Source organism: Schistocerca serialis, chromosome 5, assembly GCF_023864345.2.
Source record: "Schistocerca serialis cubense isolate TAMUIC-IGC-003099 chromosome 5, iqSchSeri2.2, whole genome shotgun sequence".
Lineage (NCBI taxonomy): Eukaryota > Metazoa > Arthropoda > Insecta > Orthoptera > Acrididae > Schistocerca > Schistocerca serialis.
Genome location: NC_064642.1, coordinates 664,266,376 through 664,281,563, shown reverse-complemented (window position 1 = coordinate 664,281,563; position 15,188 = coordinate 664,266,376). Strand labels below are relative to the sequence as shown.

The 15,188-nt window shown below is 42.0% G+C and overlaps 1 protein-coding gene across 1 annotated transcript in view; it reads left to right on the top strand.

Moving 5' to 3' along the window:
- Positions 1 to 14,329, top strand: part of LOC126481432 (glucose dehydrogenase [FAD, quinone]-like) — a 63,329-nt gene extending 49,000 nt beyond the window's left edge. The window contains exons 5-6 of the mRNA XM_050105181.1: positions 4,529 to 4,693; positions 13,961 to 14,329. Of these exons, the coding sequence (XP_049961138.1) occupies positions 4,529 to 4,693; positions 13,961 to 14,221 (426 nt within the window). The 3' untranslated portion in view covers positions 14,222 to 14,329. The remainder of the gene's footprint in view (positions 1 to 4,528; positions 4,694 to 13,960) is intronic.
- Positions 14,330 to 15,188: the final 859 nt, after the last annotated feature.

Here is a 15,188-nt window from a genome sequence, read left to right as displayed (position 1 = left end):
CAGAAGTTAAGTCCGGTATTGCTCAGAGCCATTTGAACCATTTTTTTAACAACTGCTTTCAAAGGGACGATACTGTTTCACGCATCTTAATATATACGACGATATATCCCATGATCTCTGAGTTGTAATATGTTATAACTTCACTGGTAAATTAAGTGGTATATGTCGGTACTGTCTGTAAAATGTGTTGCGAACAGAATTCGTGGTAAAGAACTAGACATTAAAACTTTGTGCAAGGTACCGAAGTTTTTATTGTTATTTTTAGTATCTAAGGCCTATGACCGAACTATTAGCCTGACTGTATTTATCATCACGGCACTAGGCGGGGATGGGTGCCGAACATAAGGAACCGTCACTTTCTGCCCAGAGGAAAGGACTCCGGCTCTCGCCTGATAGCAAGCTGAGTGGACGTGGGCCCTCCATGGAGGGAATGGGACGAAGAAACGTCCCCACTCATATCAGGGATTGAACCCGGCACCTCCAAGGCTGGACAGTACGGCTCTACCCAGTACATAACGACGACCTGACCTGTTGCGATAAAACCTTAGTGTATGTTTATACCTGCTGATTAGTTGATCAAGACAGCATCTTCGATTTTTAAATACAACCGATGGATAGACGAAATAGTGATGAACGAATATCTGTTGCTCTTCGGTATAGTAGGTCAGAGAATCTGCAACAGAGATAAGAGGCCGGCCTTGTTGGCCGAGCGGTTCTAGTCCGGAACCACGCGGCTGCTACGGTCGCAGATTCGAATCCTGCCTCGGGTATGGATGTGTGTAATATCCTTAGGTTAGTTATGTTTATTTAGTTCTAAGTCTAGGGGATTGATGACCTTGGATGTTAAGTCCCATTGTGCTTGGAACCATTTGAACACAGATAGGAGTGACTATCTCAATCGTTTAGTAATGTACAGGATCTCCCGGAAATGTTACGGTAAACTTCAAGGGGCTTCACAGAATGTCTTGAGGAACATATCGAGGACAGCAACCCGTGTCCAGAAACATAATCGAACGATGCTAAAAAGCGTCGAAGTTAAAGACACCGGCGTTGAGTTGTTCATTATTCAGTGATCGCTACTGATTGCCACTGTGGGGAAGATAGATCTAGCTGCTGCTTAGAAATGTCTTGTGTCCTATGAATGCTATGCTATTTTGTCTCAATGGATGGTGGTTTGGATACAGGTTTCTAGATGGTGGTTTGGATACAGGTTTCTATCTGCAGTTTATTTTCCTCCTGGATTTCTCTAAAATCTCCGTTGTTTTTCGGTATACAAGAGAAAAACAAATTGCAGCAGGTGGAAATCCATGTCTGAAGCCGTCATCCACCAAGACTAACAGTGGATTGCATTCACAGGAGACGAGGCTTCTGTAGGCAGCAGCTAGTTCCATCCTCTCCACTGGTCATCGTGGCAATCAGACACAGTTCGAGAATACAAAGAACATTGCGAAATGTTCGGCCTATGGTCCGTCAGCCTATGAAGATACGTTTGCTGCCGAACGAGTTGTCCACTTGTAGGCGCTGGCGCCTGTAATCTTAACTATCAGCATCGCCGTTAAATGATGTTTCTGTACACGGGATCCTATCCTCTAGTTCCTCGAAGTTTGTCGCAACATTTCTGGGACAACCTGTATATTACTAAACGATTAAGAAGGTCCATCTATCTCAGTTGCAGTTTCTTTGACCAACAGCTCCAAAGAGCAACTAGTATTTGTTCATCACTATTTCATGTATGTGTCGGTTGAATTCAAAAATAGAATTTGCAACATTTCTGTGATACATCTACATCTTCATATATACTCCGCTAGCCACCAAGCGGTGTGTGGCGGAGGGCACAATTCGCGCCAAAGTCATATCCCCCCCCCCCCCCCTCTCTCGCCTGTATTCCACTCGCGGATCGCGCAAGGGAAATACGACTGTCTCAACGCCTCAGTACGAGCTCTAATTTCCCTTATCTTGGAATGGTGATCACTTACCGATTTGAAAGTTGGTGGTAATAATATATGCTGTACATCCTCAGTGAAGACCGGATTTCGGAATTTAGTGAGCAGCCCCTTCCGCTTAGCGCGCCCTGTAGATTACTCATCCTTAGCGATTCAGGGTGCTGATAAGACACATAACTCTGATTCAGAAGATCTGTGCTTCAAATGTCTGTCTTGCTACCGAGATTTTAGCGTTCAGAGGTTTCCCTACCCTGGGTTAAGCAGATCTCATGCCTCATGCTTTCGCATCCCATATCACCAATAACTTGTTGTCGACAGAACGATATACGATAGTCTAGACACATAAAATTAAATAAAAAGTTTCAAAATTTCATGTAATATTATATAAAAATCAATTAGAAAAAGTATGAGTGCACAGAACGTTTTTCAGTCAAACTCAGAAACCCGCTGTTTATTTCTGCGTCATTGTATTTACGACAACAGCAGATTTTAAGTATAATGGGTGATTAAAAGTTCTTTTCCACGGCCGTGTAGTCCAGAACAAGCATTCCAGTCAGATATAACGACCATGAAGCAATCATACCACCCTCCCCCATCAGGTTGAAGATATCTGTTTGGCATAGTACCATGTCGTTCTGCTTGAAGAAGTCAGTAACTGACTGCTGCACTTCCTCGTCCGAAAGGAATGGTCGACTGTTCGTTCGGATAGAACGGGTGCTCTTGAGTTTGCGTAACTTCTGCACGATGGGTGGCTGACACCGCTGCATCGTCGGCGCTTTTAACTCCCGTTCCCAGTGGTGCCACCAGCTTTCGTCGCCTGCAAGAATACGCTCAATAAACGTGTTGTCTTCACAATTGAAACTCGTCAGGTGCTTCAGCTAACCATTTATTCGTTTATCTTTTTGTTCGGCATTGAAAACGCAGGGTACCTACTGGTTGCAGACGTTACGATATCCTAATTCCTGCTGGATAGTGTGTTGCGCGCTATCGAAGCTAATGTCGCGATCCTTGGCTATTGGAGGAATGGTCATGTACCGAAGTGCCCTAACAGCATCATTGTTCCCGTTAATGAATCCTGGCCTCCCAGACAGACGGTGTCTTGCATCCAACCGCGACCAACACGAACTTGCCACGCTGTTCCAAAATGGTGCTTTTCGACAGACATGCTGCTCCACAAACATTGTTCATTCTCCGATATATGTCTACCGCTGTTTGTCCTTCGGTAGCCAAGAAAAGAATAACACCACGTTGCTCCTGTTTGGTAGCATTTGGTAATAGCGTCGCCATAGTTCAAGTTCCCGTATTTACCGCACGCACGTCGGAAAGACGCAAATGCCACAGTAATCCCTTGCCTACATGTCCCTGCTTGTATGGCTACATCAAAGTCGCGCTGGGTAGCATATACGAGGCAGCAAGGCTTTCAGACGGAAACTTTTTGAGCGTCCTTTGTACAAATTGCCTCTAATATCATATTAAATTACAGACGGAATACCGAAACCTACTGCCAGTTGCCACCTGCGGAAGTGTTGTTGGTTGCACTTACACGTATAGAAAATTAGATAGAATTGGTTTCGAGTTTTTAACATTGTTGAAGATGATATTAGTTTCTGGTGAAACCCGGGCTCCAATTCGACACAGCAGGAAATCGGGAGATGCTTTGGTAATAGCGTCGCCATAGTTCAAGTTCCCGCATTTACCGCACGCACGTCGGAAAGACGCAAATGCCACAGTAATCCCTTGCCTACATGTCCCTGCTTGTATGGCTACATCAAAGTCGCGCTGGGTAGCATATACGAGGCAGCAAGGCTTTCAGACGGAAACTTTTTGATCGTCCTTTGTACAAATTGCCTCTAATATCATATTAAATTACAGACGGAATACCGAAACCTACTGCCAGTTGCCACCTGCGGAAGTGTTGTTGGTTGCACTTACACGTATAGAAAATTAGATAGAATTGGTTTCGAGTTTTTAACATTGTTGAAGATGATATTAGTTTCTGGTGAAACCCGGGCTCCAATTCGACACAGCAGGAAATAGGGAGATGCTTTGGTAATAGCGTCGCCATAGTTCAAGTTCCCGCATTTACCGCACGCACGTCGGAAAGACGCAAATGCCACAGTAATCCCTTGCCTACATGTCCCTGCTTGTATGGCTACATCAAAGTCGCGCTGGGTAGCATATACGAGGCAGCAAGGCTTTCAGACGGAAACTTTTTGATCGTCCTTTGTACAAATTGCCTCTAATATCATATTAAATTACAGACGGAATACCGAAACCTACTGCCAGTTGCCACCTGCGGAAGTGTTGTTGGTTGCACTTACACGTATAGAAAATTAGATAGAATTGGTTTCGAGTTTTTAACATTGTTGAAGATGATATTAGTTTCTGGTGAAACCCGGGCTCCAATTCGACACAGCAGGAAATCGGGAGATGCTTTTACAAAGCAACAACGTTATCGAAACATTTCGTAAGTTTCGTAAAACTTATACGTGGATATCTGGACGATTATGTATTACAAATACTTTACAGAAAGATAATCACCTTTTAAATGGTAGGATTTATATTTACGCATTTATTTTTGACAGGTAAAAATTCTTACTCTGGAGGCGTGCTCAGAGTACGAGAAGACGAGCAAAGAGTATTGGGAGTGTGGAGTAAGACATGTGGGCTACACCATATACCACCCCGTGGGTACCTGCAAGATGGGAGTCTCCAACGACAGTACGGCCGTTGTCGACCCAACGCTCAAGGTAAGCCACAAGATACACAATGTACCACTCAGATTCTTCGTCTGTTGAAATTCTCTGATTTAAACTAATTTTCCACCGTCAGGCATCCAAATATTTTCTGGTGCATGAGTATTTCTGCTCGTGAGTGCTATATCTGTTAGTACCTCACGACTTACGTGTGCATGTATAGAAACAATTCCAAGTCTTTCAGGTAGCTTACTTCCGTCAGAAATAGGTCAATAAATTAGTGATGGATCAATGGCGGCTCTTCATGTATCGTTTCTAACATTATCGTTATTTTCAGACTTTGGCAATACCAAACGTGTTTCTTATTTAAGCAAAGATGTACCGAATGAGACTACTGGGGGAAGAGGTACAGAACCATATTAGTAATCAACGTTTGTATCAAAGATGGGTTGATGTTTAGTGCCTGCATAATTTCACTTCCTTAATTCAATACAGGACAAGGGGATTACAGATTAGGAGAACGTAATTTAAGAATTACGATTTATTACGTTAGCAGGAGGTAGTAGATATAAGGAGAATAGCAAAATTGTTCGTCTGGGACTCAGCTTTGGAATGTGCTCCATGGAAAACGCGGAATAAGGGATAGTGACATCATTTCACATGTAGGGGAATAGAAGAAAATAAATCACACCAGACACTTCATGGAAGAAATAAAAATGATAAGGTGACAGATAGGTGAGAGAACAAAAGGAAAACACCGTACGAAGCCTTAAGTAGGAAATGGAACAGGTTACTAACACACCTACCACGCCATATCGTGATAGATCAACTATGAAAGGGAAAAAAATGAAACCTACGGCTGTGGAAAAATACTAGACAGTACAAAGATGATTGGAGACGTGGTAAATGTTACCCGTGCTTTTAATAAAAAAAATTTGTGTGTGATGAGCTTCAGTACTGTACTAAATCTATGGAAGAAGTGTTGACTTGCAGGAAGTGGAAAAGGACACATGTTCGGTGAAAATGGGCGCAACAAGTTTGATACTTCAAATAACATCTTTTGGTGGTATTGGTTGGCTTATTTTCAATTTAGTACAATATTGAATATGCTAAAATGTTATCATTGTACTGATAATCTTAATACGTACTTGTTATGCGACTGGTCGGTATTCATTCACTCTCCTACCACTTAGCAACGAAGGCATTACGCCAAAAGTTTATTACAAAATTAGGCTAAATGTTAACAAGATAGGTTATATTATAACGACCATTACTGAAGATACTCATAATTTTTTTCCAACACTTTCAGCACTTTCCAACGAATTAATTAAGAGTTTTCTGGTTTGAATAAAGATAAGAGCATCTAAATGGCTGATGACATATAGTAAACATGTGTTCTTCGTATGAATAGCTACAGAATGATGCAGAGAAGACATAAGGTAAATGGAGCTCTATGTAACATTTAACTGACAAATTTCTTTGAAAATGAAATTAAATGCCGTGTGGCAATGGCCTCGCGGCGGTTAGAGCTGATCGCCTGGTGCAAATCTTCTGAGGTGACGCCACTTCGGCGACCTGCGCGTCGATTAGGACGAAATGATTATGATGAAGGCGATACACACACCCTGTCCCTGAGCGGAGAAAGTCTCCAACCGAGCTGAGAATCCAACCCGGGCTTCCCCCGCATGACATGCCGGCGCGCTGTCCACTCAGCTATTGTGGCGGACTCCTTGAAATACTGTGAAGAATGTTTGTCCGTTAGGCTACTATTTTAACACCAATCCGGCCACATTTGGTGGTGTAGTGTTTATCGCCGCTGCATCTAGATGGTGGGGCCCCGTATTCGATTAACGGCCTAGTCGGAGACCGAAAAAAAGTGGTTTTCTATGACTCTAATATCAATGAGTTGGAATCTCACACAAATACCTAAGTGGAACACTTTGTAGCGATACGAGATTAAATGATCACATTGGCTCAGCCATGGTTAAAGTAAGCGGTAGACTTCGGTTTATTGGTAGAATACAGGAGAAATGCAATTTGTCTATAAAGGAATTTGTTAGAAACCACTTGTGAGCTCTGTTCTAGACTATTGCTCTTGTGTGTGGACCAGTGCCAAATAGGACTAACACAGGACATTGGACGTATACGCAGAAGGGCAACACGTGTGGTCACAGGCTTGTTTGACGCGTGAGAGGGTTTCACAGAGATGCTGAAGAAACTAAACTGACACACTCTGGAAGATAAACTACGCTGAGAAAGATTTTATCAAACGGCTTTATATGACGACTGTGTGAGTATGCTACCACCCCTTACGTATCGCTCACATAGTAATAGTGACGACAAGTTTAGGTTAATTAAAGCACGCACAGTTGTATCTACATCTACATGATTACTCTACATTTCACAATTAAGTGACTCGCAGAGGGTAACAAGAACCTCTTTCAATCTATTTTTCTACTGTTCCAATCTCGAACCGGGCATGGGAGAAACGAACACTTCAGCCAGTAAGAGCTCCGATTTCTCTTTTTTTATTATGATTATTATTCCTTCCTACAAAGGTTCGCCTCAACAGAGTATTTTCACATTATTATGAGAAAATTACTGGCTGCAGATTCGTGAGATGACCCTGCCACAACGAAGAAACCCCAATTCGTATATCACATCCGTTTCATGTACTCCCATATTTCGCGAAAATACAAAACGAACTGCCCTTCTTTGAATTTCTTCGATGTCCTCTATCAAACCTAGCTGCTGCAGAACCCAAACTTCACAGCTGCGCTGTAATAAAGGGCAGGCAATCGTTCTCTCCGCTCTTCATAAGTGAATAGAACGGGAAGGAACTCTAACAAAACAGGGACGTTCTCTTCGCCATGCAGTTTATTGTGGTTTGAAGAATATAGATATAGTTGTAGTTGTAGATGTACACCTGCATCAGGTGGCGGAACAAGTCCAGACTGAGGTCTACCGGCCAGTAATGCATGATGATCGTTTCATTTGTCCTCGTTAGAGTACTTATCGAACACGAAGAGTGTGGTTCAGAAACGATGCACCTAACCTGCGACAGACACAAACAGAAGGAGGTTACATTTCGGCATGAACCTCTACATCTACATAGGTCCTCAGCAAACAACTTTGTGGTGTGTGGTGGGGTGTACACTGTACCACTTCTAGTCACTTCCGTTCCTATTTCACCCGCAAACAGTGCGATGGAGAAACGCCTAAGTATATGTCCCCGTCGGGTCGCATCTTATCTTCGTAGTTCGTGAGCAATATGTTCATTGGCGCTAGTAAACTCGTTCTGCTCTAAGCTGGAAATGCCTGTTCTGTATATTTTCTCAACAGTGTTCCTGTAATGATTCATACTTGAGTTCACGAAGCACTTTTGTAGCACTCGCATTTTGATCGAATATACCAATAACAAATGTAGCAGTACGCTTCTGATTTGCTTGAATGTTCCCTTTAAACCTACATGGTGAGGTTCCCAAAAACTAGAGATGTAATCAGGAACTGGTCGCACAAGTGTTCTAAATAGTCTCTTTTCTTGGCCACATATATCGTTCATATCGCTTTGCGACGTTGTGTCCTGATATTTTTCACAGTGACTGTGTGAATCAGTCCACCACTAATACTGTAATCGAGATTTACAGGATTATTTTTTTACACTTCCGCACTCTGAACATTTACAGTAACCTACCGCTCACATACCAAATAAGAATGCTAAGTCAACATATATCCTTCCACAGTCATTCAACAACAATACTTTCCAGTATATTACAGCCTCATCAGCAATGAGTCGCAGATTGCTGGTGATCCTATCCGTCAAACACTTTACATTCAAAGAGAAAAGGACGGTACTATCACTCTTTCCTGGGGCAATACTGGCGATACCATTTTCTTTAATGAACATTCGTCGTCATGGACAACATACCAGGTTCTTTTATTTATGAGGTCTGCGAGCCACACACATGTCTGGGAACGTAATACGTACGCTCGGACCTTCGTTAACAGTCTCAAGCAGGACACCGTATCTAAAGCTTCCCGAAAATCGAGGACTATGGAATCCGCCGGTTGCTCTTCGTCCATGGTCCGGACGATATCAAGTGAGGAACGGGCAGCTGAGTTTCGCGCTAGCCATGCTTCAAAAACCGTTCTGATTTGTGGACACAAACGTTTCCGTGTGAAGGAAATCTATCATATTCGTACTTAGAATATGTTCCATAATTCGGCAGCATGCTGATGTTAAGGATGCGGGTCTGTAATTTTACGGGTGCGTTCTTTTCTGCACCTTATATCCAGGTGTCACATTCGCTTTTTTCCTGTCATTTGGGACTTTGAGCTTGGCGAGAGATTCGCTATAAATGCAAGCTAAGTAAGTGGTCAATGCCATAAAGTACCTACATTCTGTAAAACCGAACTGAGATGTTGTCCGAACCTGGCGACTTACTTGTTTTCAACTCTTCCAGTTGTTTCTCTACGCAGATTGAAGTGTCTTTCGGTTGGCTCAAAGAGCTACGCCAACTAAGCGTTATATAAAAGCTCTAGGTTTTGGTTTACTTTGAAAAGGTTTATGTAATCCAATTAAGCAAATGCCACATAGACAATATTCAGAAATTCCTCTGTACATTAACAGTTGTCACACATAAATAATTTCAGTTCTTTCAGTGTTCATGAGCAGCTTTAATTTTTTTAAGTGGCCAAATTTTGTTGTGATGGCATAGTTTCGTCCCCCTTTTCTCCGCAAGAGAAATTTTAAGTTGTTGCTAGTGGAGATCACATTCGTAATTACTCTTACTCTCTTATTTTTCTTAAATACTTAGTCCAGAGAATCTTCTTAAGAGAATATCCGTATTGTGTCGCTGTTATTAGTATGCCTAATTTTAACAGTTGTTACCTTGATATTGACGAATGCACCCCAGATGTGATCGTAGTGACAAGTTTCCGTGCAACGAAAAATTTCCTGCCTAAATGTGCATTTGCCAAGAACGTAATTTCATACGATTAAAAAGCAACAGAGGTGTTGGAATTATGCTACAGGTCCGACACCTGAATCGCTATAGTCAAAAATTACACGTAAGGGCTTGTGAAATCAGGCATTTTGTAGTAAGGTTCAAAAAATGGCTCTGAGCACTATGGAACTTAACATCTACTGTCATCAGTCCCCTAGAACTTAGAACTACTTAAACCTAACTAACCTAAGGTCAACACACAACACCCAGTCATCACGAGGCAGAGAAAATCCCTGACCTTGGTTGTAAGTGTAATATTTCACTTCCAGGTCATGTTATCATACATATTCATATCCAGAGATTTTATTACGGTTAATATGTTTACGTTCTCCCAGGTACAACTGAGTTTCTTCTTCTTTTTTGAGCTTCTATGTACTGCCGTGTATAAAATGTAATGAGGTATGTATTATTCGTGCTTTGCATCTACTGAAAAACATACAGTATTTGGGTTTCAAAATATTTCGTTGATTGTTCCTTCAGATATCACGTTTACTATACTTTATTATCTAGTTATATCATGGGGAAATATATCTTGCTTGAAAGTGTCTAAAAGAAACATTGGAACAAAATTTTCTCCACCAATTAAGATGGTTAAGATGGCTCTGAGCACTATGGCACTTCACTTCTAAGGTCATCAGTCCCCTAGAACTTAGAACTACTTAAATCTAACCACCTAAGGACATCACACACATCTATGCCAGAGACAGGATTCGAACCTGCGACCGTAGCGGTCGCGTGGTTCCAGACTGTAGCGCCACCAATTAAGACGTCGGTCATTAATACCTCCTGATGTATCGTGTGTGATCACGTATTTCCGTAATCTTTAAGTTTGCTTAAATTCATGCTATCGTACACATTAGACCAATTACAATAAGAAATTCTAGGTAGATAAAATTATAATTGTGTTTCACACATCACCCAACTTCACTCATTATCAAAGACAGTGTGACATAAGAGGTAAGATATACGATATCCCATTGCACAAGTTTTTTACTTTATTTTACTTGAGTTATCCGTTTTCTGTCTGGTTTGATTTGATTTCGCTCAGCACTGCTTTCATAAAAGATGTCTTATCATCCTGTCCTTTCTTCTTGTCAGTGTTTTCCATAAGTTCCTTAACTCGCTGATTCTCTGGAGAATCTCTTCATTAGTTCTCTCTTCTGTAGCACCACATCTCAAAACCTCGATCCTCTTTTCCAGTATTCATGCAGTCCATGTTTCACTACCTTACAGTGCTGTGCTCCAAAAGTACGTTCTGAGAAATTTTATCCTCAGATTAAGGCCTATGTTTTATATTAGCAGACTTCTCTTTGCCAGTAACGCCTTTATGCCATTGCTAGTCTGCTTTTTATGTCCTCCCTGTTACGTCCGTCATGGGTTATTTTGCTGCGTAGGTAGCAGATTTCCTTAACTTCATCTGCTTCGCAATCACCGATGCTGATGTTGAGTTTCTGCTGCCATTACTTTCGTCTCTCAATCCAAGTTCTGTACTCAAACTGTTCATTCCATTCAACAAATTCTGTACTTCTTTACTTTCACTGAGAATAGCAACGTCATCAGCGAATCTCATCACTGATACCATTTCACCCTGAATGTAAGTTTCATTCTAGAATCTCTTGCGCGATTTAGTCTCCAGAAACACACCTGCACAATACACAAGTAAGGTGGGTACAGTGTGAAGACTTGACATGAGACAGTGTTGTGAGTAGGCGATAGCGTACGAGGAACCCACGTTGGTATTTGGTCGATACTTCAGCTGGGTGACTGATCACGTGAAGGAATGTACAACTAGAAACCGTCATAAGGAGTTACCACCATTCTGTACAGTTTATGGACCTGTCAGACGCGAGGTTCTCTTTGTGCAGCATTTGTGGATATTTCGCTTTCTAAACTTTTATGTACTGTATTACGTAACCGTCATAAGGAATTACCGCCATTCTGTACAGTTTATGGAGCTGTCAGACACGAGGTTCTTTTTGTGCAGCATTTGTGGATATTTCGCTTTCTAAACTTTTATGTACTGTATTACGTAACTAAGCTATTTGAAGTATGTTCTTAATTGTACAGATACAGAATTTTATGCTAAGAGAAATCTTGTCAAGTTTCAGAACTATTTAAATTAAACGATAGTTAAGCCATAGTTGGTCAGTTGTGCACCACTTGCACTTTGAAACAAAATAAGTTCTTTTATCATGTAACAGGAAACCTTTGCAAATGAGCTTAATTTCTTTAACGTCTTTAAAAGTTTACGTGTTTAGAAACTGGAATTTGGCGTTAGTCTGCAACAGGTTCTGTTTCAAAATGCATTCAACTTGAAACTTGGTTTTACTAATAGTTCTGCTAAATTTATTGTTTCTCGCGGATCTTTTTCGATATTGCAGTAATATTGTTATCGACAGTTGAATAGGGTGTTGACAATATTTTATCGATAGCGGCACTTTTAATTTTCAGTTGAATATTTGTTCCTAGGTGCATGACCATATTGTCCCTTGGAACATGTTTTCAAATTTGAAAAAAGAAACATTAATTTTCCGGAATAATTTCAGGAAAAGACTGCAGGACATAGAAAAATTGAATAACAAAATATATTAAACTTATATTAGAAGAATGGGTAGTAGCGAAAGTCTTTACAGTGTACCATGACAACACTCTGTTCCGCGTATGTGTCAGAATGCTACAGAAATTGAAGGAACCTGTTTCCAGTAAAACTTATAATTTATACACTACTGGCCATTCAAAATCGTACACCAAGAAGAAATGCAGATGATAAACGGGTATTCATTGCACAAATATATTATACTAGATCTACATGTGATTACATTTTCACGCAATTTGAATGCATAGATCCTGAGAAATCAGTACCAAGAACAACCACCTCTGGCAGTAATAAGGGCCTTGATACGCCTGGGCATTGAATCAAACAGAGCTTGGATGGCGCGTACAGTTACAGCTGCCCATGCAGTTTCAACACGATACCACAGTTCATCAAGAGTAGTTACTGTCGTATTGTGACGAGCCAGTATCTCGGCCACCATTGACCAGACGTTTTCAACTGGCGAGAGATGTGGAGCATGTGCTGGACAGGGTAGCAGTGGAACATTTTGTGTATCCAGAAAGGCCCGTACAGGACCTGCAACATGCGGTCGTGCGTTATCCTGCTGAAATGTAGGGTTTCGCAGGGATCGAATGAAGGGTCACGGGTCGTAACACATCTGAAATGAAACGTCCACTGTTCAAAATGCCGTCTATGGGAGCAAGAGGTGACCGAGACGTGTATCCAAAGGCACCCCATACCATCACGCCGGGTGATACGCCAGTATGGCGATGACAAATACACGCTTCCATATGTGCATTCACCACGATGTCGCCAAACACGGATGCGACCATCATGTTGCTGTAAACAGAATATGGATTCATCCGAAAAAATGACGTTTTGCCATTCGTGCACCCATGTTCGTCGTTGAGTACACCATCGTAGGCGCTCCTGTCTGTGATGCAGCGTCAAGGGTAACCGCAGCCATGATCTCCGAGCTGATAGTTCATGCTGCTGCAAACGTCGTCGAACTGTTCGTGCAGATGGTTGTTGTTTTGCAAACGTCCCCATCTGTTGACTCAGGGATCGAGACGTGGCTGCACGATCCGTTACAGCCATGCGGATAAGATGCCTGTCATCTCGACAGCTAGTGATACGAGGCCGTTGGCATCCAGCACGGCGTTCCGTTTTACCCTCATGAACCCACCGATTCCATATTCTGCTAACAGTCACAGGATGTCGACCAACGAGAGCAGCAAATTCGCGATACGATAATCCGCATCCACGATAGGCTACAATGCGACCTTTATCAAAATGGGAAACGTGATGGTACGCATTTCTCATCCTTACATGAGGCATCACAACAACGTTTCGCCAGGCAACGCCGGTCAACTGCTGTTTGTGTATGAGAAATCGGTTGGAAACTTTCCTCATGTCAGCACTTTGTAGGTGTCGCTACCGGCGCCAACCTTGTGTGAATGCTCTGAAAAACTAATCATTTGCATATCACAGCATCTTCTTCCTGTCTGTTAAACTTCACGTCTGCAGCACGTCAACGTCGTGGTGTAGCAATTTTAATGGCCAGTAGTGTATGTACACAATCATTAACTTTTTGCTTAAATGATTTACAGCTATACTCTTGCATTAAACCTTATTGAATGGCGAATTGCATTGTCTTAGCCTTAAATCACTGTTCTAATGGTTTGTGGACACCTTGTAAAGGTGAGGAGCTTTAAACTACTGGAGTTTAGATTTCTGAAGCGGGCGTGTCCTGTCACGCAGGTCCTGGGCGTGGAAGGCCTACGTGTTGTGGACGCGTCGGTGATTCCCAGCACCATAAGCGGCAACATCCACGCCGCTGTCACGATGGTCGCCGAGAAGGCCGCGGACTACGTGAAGAGCGACTGGAGCGGCCAGCAGAGCTCGAGCACCGCCAGCCCGCCGCGGAGTCGACAGGGAAGAACTCAGCAGAATCACCAGCGGAAACGACTGGGAAAACAGCAGGGAAAGAGGCAGCGAAAGCACCGGGGGAATCGAATTTGACTTCTCGCATCAACAGAGACGTTGGGAGGATGCTCAGTATCGGTCTTACGTAACATAGCTATTATTGTAACGGGAACAGCGAAAATAAAAATGTTTCAACATACGGAACACATTATGTTTGCTGATTTGTTCCAGCTGGATAAGAGAAAAGTAAAATGATTTATTGCCCTTCCAGTATTTCGAAATTGTAAGGTCTGCTCGTTTCCAGGAAACCTATGGGACAAGTCTACGGAGGTCATTTCGTTCTTTTCGACGAAGATCTAACGTAAATGTCCTCGATACTGTCAATAATCATGTTTTCAAGGCTAAACTTGTAGTATTTGTTGGTATATTGGTAAACACCGTTCCCCCATACACTGCCTCCTGCTAAGTGGTATGGATTTGTTCATCTTGCTAACAGCATCTTTTTTCACTATGTAATATCGTATAAATGTATGTGTATGTGTATGTGTATGTGTGCGTGGATCCTATACTACTTCTTCTTGGAAAAAACTCACTCTCTTTCACACACACACAAACACACACACAAACACACACACACACACACACACGCACACATGCACACGTCCTTATTTATTTTTCCTGGAAAGTACACTCTGGATTAATACTGATACGTGGCACATACTGGAAATACGGAAAACGTGGAAGGGAGGGCCCATCAATATAAATTTCTTTTCACACAACCTGTTTATTTAACAATATATTTACTGTGTTTTACAGATAATCGAAGCATTTTACCATCAAATTTTCTTTAACAAAATGAACAAATTTGCAAAACTTCTGACATTAAACCAGAACTTTAATGATCGGGTAAAAAACAGAAAGGAAAGGCAATATAATAGCTGGACTAATTTTCAAACGGCAACTAGTGTCTTAGTACAATACCACTGCCTGTATTTACGACCAAAGAGCCGACGGAGTAAAACTAAGGGTCGGGTACAAAGCAGAAAAAATAAGGATGGTAGTA